This window comes from Synchiropus splendidus, chromosome 3 (genome assembly GCF_027744825.2).
Source record: "Synchiropus splendidus isolate RoL2022-P1 chromosome 3, RoL_Sspl_1.0, whole genome shotgun sequence".
Classification (NCBI taxonomy): domain Eukaryota; kingdom Metazoa; phylum Chordata; class Actinopteri; order Syngnathiformes; family Callionymidae; genus Synchiropus; species Synchiropus splendidus.
This window is the reverse complement of record NC_071336.1, coordinates 17,809,089-17,819,300: the sequence shown is the minus strand read 5'-3', so window position 1 is coordinate 17,819,300 and position 10,212 is coordinate 17,809,089. Positions and strand designations below refer to the sequence as shown.

The 10,212-nt window shown below is 40.1% G+C and overlaps 2 protein-coding genes across 2 annotated transcripts; one reads left to right on the top strand and one right to left on the bottom strand.

Annotated features, from left to right (window-relative positions):
* Nucleotides 1-2,369: 2,369 nt before the first annotated feature.
* Nucleotides 2,370-5,027, bottom strand: cebp1 (CCAAT/enhancer binding protein (C/EBP) 1). The gene is made up of 3 exons (XM_053858607.1): nt 4,980-5,027; nt 4,143-4,391; nt 2,370-3,528 (listed from the first exon to the last, which is right to left on the bottom strand). Exons 1-3 carry the CDS (start codon nt 4,980-4,982, stop codon nt 3,226-3,228), a joined length of 555 nt encoding a protein of 184 aa, XP_053714582.1. The 5' UTR covers nt 4,983-5,027; the 3' UTR covers nt 2,370-3,225.
* Nucleotides 5,028-5,535: 508 nt separating this feature from the next.
* Nucleotides 5,536-9,795, top strand: ngdn (neuroguidin, EIF4E binding protein). The gene is made up of 11 exons (XM_053858600.1): nt 5,536-5,576; nt 5,785-5,844; nt 5,932-6,003; nt 6,635-6,772; nt 6,852-6,936; nt 7,516-7,568; nt 7,655-7,766; nt 7,834-8,008; nt 8,215-8,368; nt 8,772-8,835; nt 9,624-9,795. The coding sequence occupies exons 1-11, from the start codon at nt 5,556-5,558 to the stop codon at nt 9,641-9,643; spliced, it is 954 nt and encodes a 317-aa protein (XP_053714575.1). The 5' UTR covers nt 5,536-5,555; the 3' UTR covers nt 9,644-9,795.
* Nucleotides 9,796-10,212: the final 417 nt, after the last annotated feature.

Sequence of the window (10,212 nt, the reverse complement as noted above, 5' to 3'; positions counted from 1 at the left end):
AAAAAAAAAGAAGTTGAAGTTTGAAGGAGCTTATCCCTGAGTATTCATGTATACTTGTCTTTATAGCATGAAGTAGCTCAGCTTAGTTGTGACTGTTCTTCAAAAGCTTGGGTCTAAACTGAAGAACTTGATCAGGATCAATAGCAAAGATTGCACTCAGATAGTTCAGGTCGTAATTGGGGATTTTTGCGATTCAGACTTGAATTACTTTGTATTCCATGAGCTTGTCAGACCTTACTGAGGACTCACTACCTTTTCTCCAGTCTTTATGCCACTGTCATGTCACTCATGCACCTGCATGCACCATTTAATGCCAACAGTGCACTGGGACTAGCCAGACTACAATTTCAAGGTCTGGTGACGTCATCGTCTGGAGCTACTAGGCTGAATCTAGATGCTGTGGAGTGGAAATTGGCACATGTGACTCAATGCTCATACTTTGTTCTACCACTGCTCTTTAAAGTCCTGGCACGTGCAAATCCATGCTAATTTCAACATTTTGTTTTTTACTTCTGAAGATTTCTATACTTTTGGAGAGGCGATATAGTTGTCTCGGCTATAGATGTTTTTATTGTGGCATAAAACCCATAAGTGATTGGGTTGCTAGTTTATGGACCAGAAATAGATGTTACATTGGTGAGAATTTTTGGATTTCAGATGTATTAGCCTTTAAAGTTTAAAGTGTTGCACAAATTGATTTGGGACACTTTAGTCACATATAAATAAAAGTAACGTTTTAGTTTAGGAGATCTCAATACATTGATTTTGCTGTCCAGTGTATCTGAAGTTCTAGTTTAGTTGCAGTCTGGGATTTCCTATCGTCACTTGAAACTTTTCATCACCTCATGAGCAAAGCATTAATGGCGTCATGGCATTAAAATCCATTAATACCCTCTAAGTTACATTTAGAACAGATTTCTTCCTATGTCCTTTATTTATGATACAATTCATCCCTTTTGGAACAATTTAAACACTTATAGTTTCGTGGTCATTAGAAATGCAATGTACTGTGAGTGTCAAACGTGACAGTTACTGAGGCGGTGGACTGTGTTACGTAGCAAACAAACTAAGGACGGCCTATTTATGGTTTCGCTCAGTTATATTTGAAAGTAGGTTTCGCCGTCTACCCCCACCCGCTCCGGAGAGTCTCCTATCTCTGTGTCCCTTCACTACCATCACAGCCACAGGAAGGCCCTGGCAGCCCCAAAACACTGATACTATCTATGTGCTCCTCGTCTCCGTCCTCCACTGTGTCGAAATCTTGCCCATCTTACAAAGGGAAACCGCTGGTGAACAACGGTCCAGGCCATGACGTCCGTTTCTGTGGCTAGAGGAGTGACGGTAAATGCGCCAGGTGCTCGCTGGAGGACTGTGCTGAAATCATGACGGTAACATGAGCTGGATGCATTTCCTCTGGGTTATATCACAGCCATGTCTGTGACAGGGAACTGGCTGGCTCGGCTTTCTTCACCACACATCGATACATGGTTACAATAATGGGCGGTGTTCATGCTACAAAAAAAAAAAAAAAAAATTATTTCATTATTTAAACAATGCACCCAGCTTCTGTCTGTAACTCCCAAATTGACTCTATTCTTTTATATACAGCTCTGCTCATGATGACACTGTAGAAATGTGAAGGTCAAAGAACAATCAGTTTTTCCCCCCCTTAATCACTCCTAACCAGCGGTCATTGTGTAACTCTGTTGAGCAACTCCTTCAACAATTACGAGAAGTGTCAGCTGGAGAAAAAGGTGAAAACATTTTTGAGAATTCACTTCTATAAGGCACACTGTGTCATTATAAGGATGTTTGTTTTTTTTTACTTGAATGTTTATGATAAGTTGTTATCAAAGTCTGAAAGTCATTTTATGTCTCACAGCAACCAATGCATAGCTTCCATATTTTGTTGAAACTACACAAGTCTTGTGCTCATCATTCAGGGTTTTGCAGAACCTCTAGAGTGTTCTAACCATCCAACCGTCGTAACACATAAAGACTGAGACTGAAAAGCATCTTTTGTTTGCTTAAATAGGAAGCAACCCAATGTTTGCGTGAAGGGAGTTTGAATATATGAGATATGGTGCCAAAATAATGTGTGCGGTTGAAGGAATGGTGAACTTGAATATGTTGAATATTTAATGGAAATATCTCACCGACCAAAACATGATTTAGTCGTACATTTATTTTAAGAGGTAGCACTAATGTATAAGGCAGAAATATCTTGGCATAAATTTTAACTTAATTTTTTTTCTATGTCAGAATAAAAAAAACAGAGTTGACAGCAAATATAATAATCGTAACAGCAGTTTATTTTGTTTGTCTGTTGAAACCAAGATTAATATAATCTTCATAATACAGCAGTTACATTTGAAAAATAGAATGATGCAACAAAAATGAATTTGAAATGAATTTAGGACTGTGGGTTTTCGATATTTTTGTGAAGACTTAGGGTTTGGTGCAGGCTGCATTCTGATGCCCCTTATCCAACTTATATATTATAACATTATATTATGTTTAGCCACCTATATAACATCTAATACAACTTTTTTCCATTTTCAAATTACATATGAACCTGGATACTTTAGTCAACAGAATTTTTTCTTAATTGAAAACACACACATATACGAGCAAGCGCGCATTAAACAACAGAATCTGCATTTGCTTCATGTTTTTTAGATTTATATTTGCTTACATTATCACGCCAAGACAAACAAATTTTAACAGTAGCATTCATTCTGTTCCACGATATTTTCTCCATTATTGAAATATTTTCTCCTAGATTTTATTTAAAAAGCATTTCTGTGAAACAAGTAAACAATAAAAACACAAACACACACAGCAAACAGAAATGTTTAGTATTGTCATCACAAAACAGCACATTCTTCGTGAACATCATCTTAGCTCCCTCCAGGTTTTCTCACTCATTTGACCTTTGTGTTGGGTTAATTTTAGCTCCCAAGCCATCTTCAAGTCTCCTGATACCCTGATCAAACACACTATATCCACTCAGCCTACATGTTACATGACAGCAACAGTTGCAAATGATCGAGTTGGGTGCTAAAAACGTGACAACTGGTGTGAAGTTGTCAAGCATTTCTGCCGGTTTCAACTCAAAATGTCCTCTATACTTACATTTTTCAACAGCTGGTAGTGATTACAGTGAATTTATTTTCAATGGCCATCATACTCTTGAGGTTAATATTGTGCTTGAATGTACCATGTTCACATGCTGGACCCCCCGGCAGCTCCGTCCTCTGTCCCTGCCAGGTGTCGCTGGGACAAGATGTGTTTTAAGGTGTCCATCTCCTGAGTCAGCTGACTGATCCGGATCTGCAGCTTTTGGTTCTCTTCCTGCAGCTGCAGGGCTCTCTGCTGGGTCAAGAGAATCCTCCTGCGGGCCTTGTCCCGACTCTTCCGCACGGCAATGTTGTTCCTCTCTCGCCGTACACGGTATTCTGCGCTGTCCTTGCTGATGCTCCTCTTGGTCAGTGGAGCTCGCAGGGTGGGCAGCAGGAAGGAGTAATCCTGAAGGTCAAAGACATGGAGGGCAGTGTTCATCAGATTTTTTACTTAAATACATTGTGCTACCTGCACCCACTCGACAAATTGAAAGCAGCGAATGAGTAACAGCAACAAATCAACGGCAAAATGCATTATGTTGCTAACAGGGGTGGATATTTCTGAACTGTCAAGCACCACATTGTCTTGTTTCATTGCCAGGCAGGAAACATTTCTGGACCATTTATGAAGTGACTAGCGTATCCAGGTGGTGCTGAAGAGGGACTGTACGTGTCAAGTTAACTCGTCACAAGTTCAGTGTGACTGACTGTTGGTTTTGTTTCGAACAGTCCCTCAAAATTAAATTACATTAAAGAGATTTTATTAAATGAAATGACCCTGACCTAAATCAAACAACCTCTTACTTTAGATCACAATAAATACATTAAAGCAAAAAACGTATCAACGTATTAACTATTAATTAGAAATGTTTTTAAATGCTTTATCTGCATGACCGTGTTTTATTATTTATCTTCCCTTATCACACTGACAATCTCTAATGTTTTCTCTTGGTCTGTGAGAGTTATTTGTGGAGCTTGGAGGATTAGACACATATGAACAATTCATCTCTGGTCTCTCACCTGTGGATTGTGGTTCTGTTGTAGGTTGCTGCTCAGCGAGCTGGACGAGTTGTTCAGACAGGACGGATTGTAAGGGAGATAGGACAAGCCCAGCATCTGCTCGTCTACTCTCTCCTCACCTCCGACCCTGAGCAGTCCCTGGGACGGGCTGTAGGACAGCATGTCCATCCCAGCCAGGTCGCTGCTGGACACTGCGGGGTTAGAAATGTTTGCGTTGTGGGACTGAACCTGGTACGAGCCCACCCACTCCTGGATGACAGAGGACACTCTGGAATTAGACATCTGCCAGGATTCACAGGCAGAATAGATTCGCTTTTAATTTACATTAAAATGACAAAGAAAGAACTACTATTAAACCACAACAACAGCATTGGAGTTGGGGAGAAGACGGCAAAATGTTGTCCTTTAGTGTAGGACATCTCAATGATGACCCAGTTGGATTTAATGAAAATATAAATGTTTCTCACCAGGAGGAAAATGTATTTAAAGTATGTTGATTTAAAGGTGAGTCATTCACATACCAGCAAATAAATGTCAATAAAGCGTAAAAGAATCCATTTTTGGAATTGAGAGGAGAAGAGCGTGATTAAAAAAGAAAATAAATTCAGTTTTAATTCTTAGGACGAAGGTAAGGAGCTTGAATTGAGTCACATTTTTATCAAAGGTGTCTTATGCAGACTGCTATTTTATGGTTGTATGAAATATACGTTGTTGCCCAAAATGGACAAAGTCGTCTATAAAAGTCATCAACAAAAGTGAATGGGTTAATTTAACAACTTAACACTGTGTTAAATGCCAAAACAATAGTTGAAGTATTGTGAATCAGAGCTGACTTACCATGACTGTCCAGCGACTACAAATCTTCTCCTCTGATATTCTGCCAGCCAACTGTCAGGCTTGACTGTGATCAGCCACCACCACTCCCCACTTCCCACCACCTATCTGTCTTTTTTTTAAACCCACCCTTCTCAAGCACAAATACATCCACCCATCCACATCAACCCTTTCTCTCTTTATTAAAGATAGCTACATAAATTCAACAGTTTTGCAACAAAGCGTCAGTTACGCTCTGTGCCGTTACTTTCAAGCTTAAAGTGATTGATGTTGGCATTTGTATCTTCGGCAATATTAGGCATATAATTATGCACTTTGTTGTTGCATGGGCAATATAAGGCTTGTCAGTCTAATCTTATATATTATATTATATTAATTATATTATATTATATTATATTAATTATATTATATTATATTATATTATATTATATTATATTATATTATATTATATTATATTATATTATATTATATTATATTATATTATATTATATTATATTATATTATATTATATTATGTAGAACTTCAGAGCGAGTTTCGTGTTAGGTCCTCTTCGGCATCCGTAATCGCTGGAAATTCAAAATGGCTGCCTCTGGTGACAACGTGAGTCGTTTCCCTGGTTAGAAACAAAATGCATTTAATCTGTATAATTGAGTAACATTACGGTTTTTCTTAAGGATACGGTTTAGTGTCGATGGGGATTAGCATGTGCAATTAGTATTTTGAGTTTCTTTAGCATTTTAGCTAGACAGCCAGCGTAATGTACGCGATGAGAAACTGCATCGCCTGAAAGTCTGATTTTATTTCTCAGGACCTGATAGAAAGCGATTTGCCCAAAGCTGTCCAGCTGCTGAATACTCTCACAGAGCAGGTACATTTTGTTGAGTAGTTTTATCCAACGTTTAATTGACTTTGAATGACGATGGCTTCATGTTCTTCTGTTATGCCTTAATCCTAGGTAGCGTCCGTGACTGGTCATGTTCAAGAATTACTGACAAATGTGAGAAATGGAGGATTTGACACGACAAAGGTCAGTTAATAGACAGGGTATCTCAACTATGATTTTGTTTATAATGTTGCTACGTCACGTCAACTGTGTTAGGATACTAATACTGCTGATTTATTATTTGTGTTATGACATTTCTCACCAAAGATACTCTTCTTTCTTTTAGATTTTTCAAAGCAAACATACACATGTCAAACGTATGACTCTTTTCCTGAATCCCAAATTGTCCTGAAATATTTTATTTGTGATGGAGTGAATTTCAATAGGATATTTCTTTGGTGATTGGAATTCACAAGAGTTGGATATTAGTCTTCAAACTGAGGAGCTCTGTAGATTGAAATGGTAAATGTGTAGATCTGAAGACCTGTGGATTGAAATGGTGAATGTGCACATATGTAACATTTCAAACTTGGGTGTTGAGATTCGTACACACTATTCAGGTTATTTAATAAAGTGGCCAAATTTGGTGTTTAGGTTTTGTCTTTTGAATCGTACTGCCTGGATCAGTCTTTCTAACTTCACTCTCTCTGTGAATGTCCGCATGGATTTTAGCCATGGATTCATGTAAATGGAAATATATAAATTTCTCTGCAACTGTATCTGTTTATCTTTTTTTAAATTTCTGGCCTCACTCTTCATGTGATGTTCCAAACAGGGCTTGTCCTTTCTGGATCTTCGTTATCACCTGCTGCTGTTTTACCTCCAAGATCTCACCCATCTCATCAGCATCAAGACAGTAGGAGGGAAGATCAGTGAGAGCGAGGCTCTCAGCAGAATAGTGACCGTCAGAACTGTGAGACGTCTTCACTTTTTACTGTCTCCTCTTCCTCTGACTTCATGGCTCACCTCTGTGTCGCGTTCTCCTACGTAAGGTTCTGGAGAAGATGAGACCTTTGGACCACAAACTCAAATATCAGATTGATAAGTTGGTGAGGACTGCAGTAACAGGAAGTCTTGGTAAGAATGTTTGCAGTGTTGTAAAACTAAAGATGTCACAGGGTCAAACTTCGTGTGTGTGTTATTTCATCTGTATGGCTGGTACTGAAATGTGATCTGAAGAGGCTTTATCAACAAAGCATGGCAAGGATTCTTGTATGGCTGCCCAAAAGGTGAATGTTGGTCCTCATAGTGAGGTGATCCATCATGGTTTCAATCATATGTTTCCCTTGTGCTGCTCTTAGACTTGCTGTCTGTGTGTGTGCGCAACAATATGATCTGTTTTACTTGTCATAACAACACACCTTGGTGCAACTGTTTTTAAAGAAATACAACACTGTTGAGTTGGAGAGTTTGAAGCACGATCTCTGTAGGGTTTTGGTAAAACTAATCTCCTCACCCACATTACAAATGTTTTCTAATGCTTGACATACACTAGCATATCTGCTATTATTAAGACTGTTATTATATTAACTTTAAAAGCTGCCTCTGTGTGACTGGGTCCCCCACCTTCTGTAGCATTGGCTGGTGCTGCCTTTGACCCTGGCATGCCATTCATTGTCAGTGTATTTCACTCATTGTTATTGCTTTTTATTTCAGCTGACAACGACCCACTGCAGCTTCGCCCCAACCCAGAAAATCTCACGAGCAAAGTAAGAACCATAAAATCTTAATTGTATGGAAATATGAGAAGAAATTTTTATTTTTCTTCACATGAATTATTTTCTGTTATTCCCAGCTGAGTGAATCAGATTCAGAGAATGAGTCTGCAAAGAAGAGCGCTGGCAACAAAGCGGCGCACTCTAGTGGCAGGAAATATGTACCGCCCAAGATCGCAGCTGTGCATTATGGTAGAGGTCTTGAATTGTCATGTACTCGATGCAGAGCAAATCACACCGCATCTTTCCACGCCTATAGATGGCGACATGACGGAAACGGACAAGAAGAAAGCCCTGTTGGAGCGTCAGAAAAGAGCAGCGCTGAGAAGCTCGGTGATCCAGGAGTTACGGCACCAATACAGCGACGCCCCCGAGGAGATCAGGGAGAAGAGAGACTTCCAGAGTGAGCGGGAGAGTCGCGAAGAGATTCACAGGTTTCTAATACGCTTATTCTCTTTAGAGAGACAAACAGCACCCATGTCTGCCTGCACTCAGTTGGTTCTCCTTATAATCTTTTGCTGTAATCTGGATCTGCATGTCAGAAAAATACAAGATGCATATTTCACAGATGTTAAATCTGTGATCATTAAGTTTATTCAACTTTTTTCATCAAGATGCTTTTGTTTTGTGGCTTTGACAGAAAGAATTATGAGGAGTCCATGATGGTGCGTCTCAACATGCCAAAGCGTGACAAGAACTCCAAAAAGAGGGGGATGCTGTCTATGTCTCAGCAGCTGAGTGGCATCACTCACTTCAGTGACATCACAGCCCTGACAGGTGGCGACGCTGGCCAGGTAAACTGTTCGCTCAGAGTCACAGGGGTTTGATCCCAGGGAAAAGACTGTGAGATTGAAAACTCACTTGATGTATTATTTGATTCTTCCCCGGTAAAGAAAATGTAGCTCGGAAGAGAGTTCTTGGAAAAACATTTTTGGATTTAGGATGTTCAATTACAGTAAATATTAGAGAAATTGAAAGACAGGGTAAAGTATCAAATGTTACTATTTTATCTTGCATAATTCTACATGTTTTATTACATTCTCTGATTGTGGTTCAACACAAAGTTACAGTTGTGAAGGATTAATACAAGGCCAAAACTTCAGTTTCTCGTCAAGTCCTGCAGAAGCTAAAATATTACTGCATGCACTCAGACATAGACCTGGCTATGCAAGTATCACTGACCTTTCCTTCTGCTAGGACTTCGACAACCCACGTCCCAAGAAAAAGAAGAAACTCATGAAGAAGAAAACAAAGAGAAAAGGTACTTTTCCACTGGACCAGTACTGTGTATGACCAACCGCTATTGGGCAGTTGTTCATAATGTTGTCATAGAATTGCATAATAATTAGGGTTCAATTTATTGCAGATGCATTTGGTGATAAACTCGCTGTGATTTGAAAAGAGCATAAAGGGTGAAGGATCTATTTTACCCGACTGTTGCTTTATACTTGCCACCTGAGGCCAGAATTTCAAGTAGGTTGCAAGTCAATGGCAGGATCGTCTGGGCTGTAAAATCAGATGGTCCAGCATCAGAGTGACAGATACAAGCAGCTGAAGTGAGGTGGCAGCCATCTTCTTCAGAGATGCTTTGCTGTGCCCCTGATACCCATGGAGTTCTCACAGTCTGATCAGTAGTACGGCTGTCACCTGGACTCCTTCCATTGGAGGTCGTCCAACTCAGCCAGCTGTTTACTGTGACCTCATCATCACTAATGGGAATGAGTCGCTGCCATGTTTGGGGAATAAAAAGAGTCTAGTACAACCGCAGGCCTTTACCATTTAAAGAGGAGCAGGTATTGTGATACAAAATGTCTCGCTGTGAAACAATACTCAAAGTGAGTCTGAGTGGCCTGAGATGTGATCATGTTGTCTCTCTAGCTCTTGATGGGCAGGACACCTGATTGTCCGAGTCTCTGCCTAGAGATTCAAGGGGGGTTGCGTGTGTATAACGGTTCAAAGGTGTTATACCATAAAATCGTGTTTTGAAGAAATGTAATAAGTTACCTGCTGTTTCTGTCAGGTTTCATCTCAAGTCTGTCTCCTCCACAGCCTTCAAGAAGCACCATTAAACCTGAGCAACTGCAGCTGAAACCTATCTCACTGTGGATTATAATTTGTGTAATAAAAATTCACACTTCATTGTTGTCTTTTATTGACTGAGTCATTCCATTATTCTTCAGTTTGATGTTTGCTGTTAGAGTGTCCTGTGGAGAGCAGATACGTTGGTGAGAGTTGACCTCATCCTGATCCAGATGACTGTTTGGAGAGTGGCTGGCCCAAATAAATGTCTCGCCCAAGCCTTCACTTCGCTGCAGTGGTTTTATTTAAAGGATAAGAGCTAGGTGTGTGTGCCCTGTGATGGACAGGCAACCTGTCCAGGGTGTATTCCTGCCTCTCGCCTGGTGACTGCTGGGATAGGCTCCAGCGCAACAGGACTAAGGTGGCTGGTGGTTGACTGAGCCTGACCAGACACCTGTGTCCACACCTTTTTCAAGCCATAATTATTGTCCTACGTATAGTTAGATTATATTTCGTCTTTCAATATTCCGAGTAATGAGCTGAAACGGACAGCAGGTGGCAGTAGTTACGTTGCTCCAATGACGCACAGAGGACATGAGAAGGTGGTTTGCTGAATGAA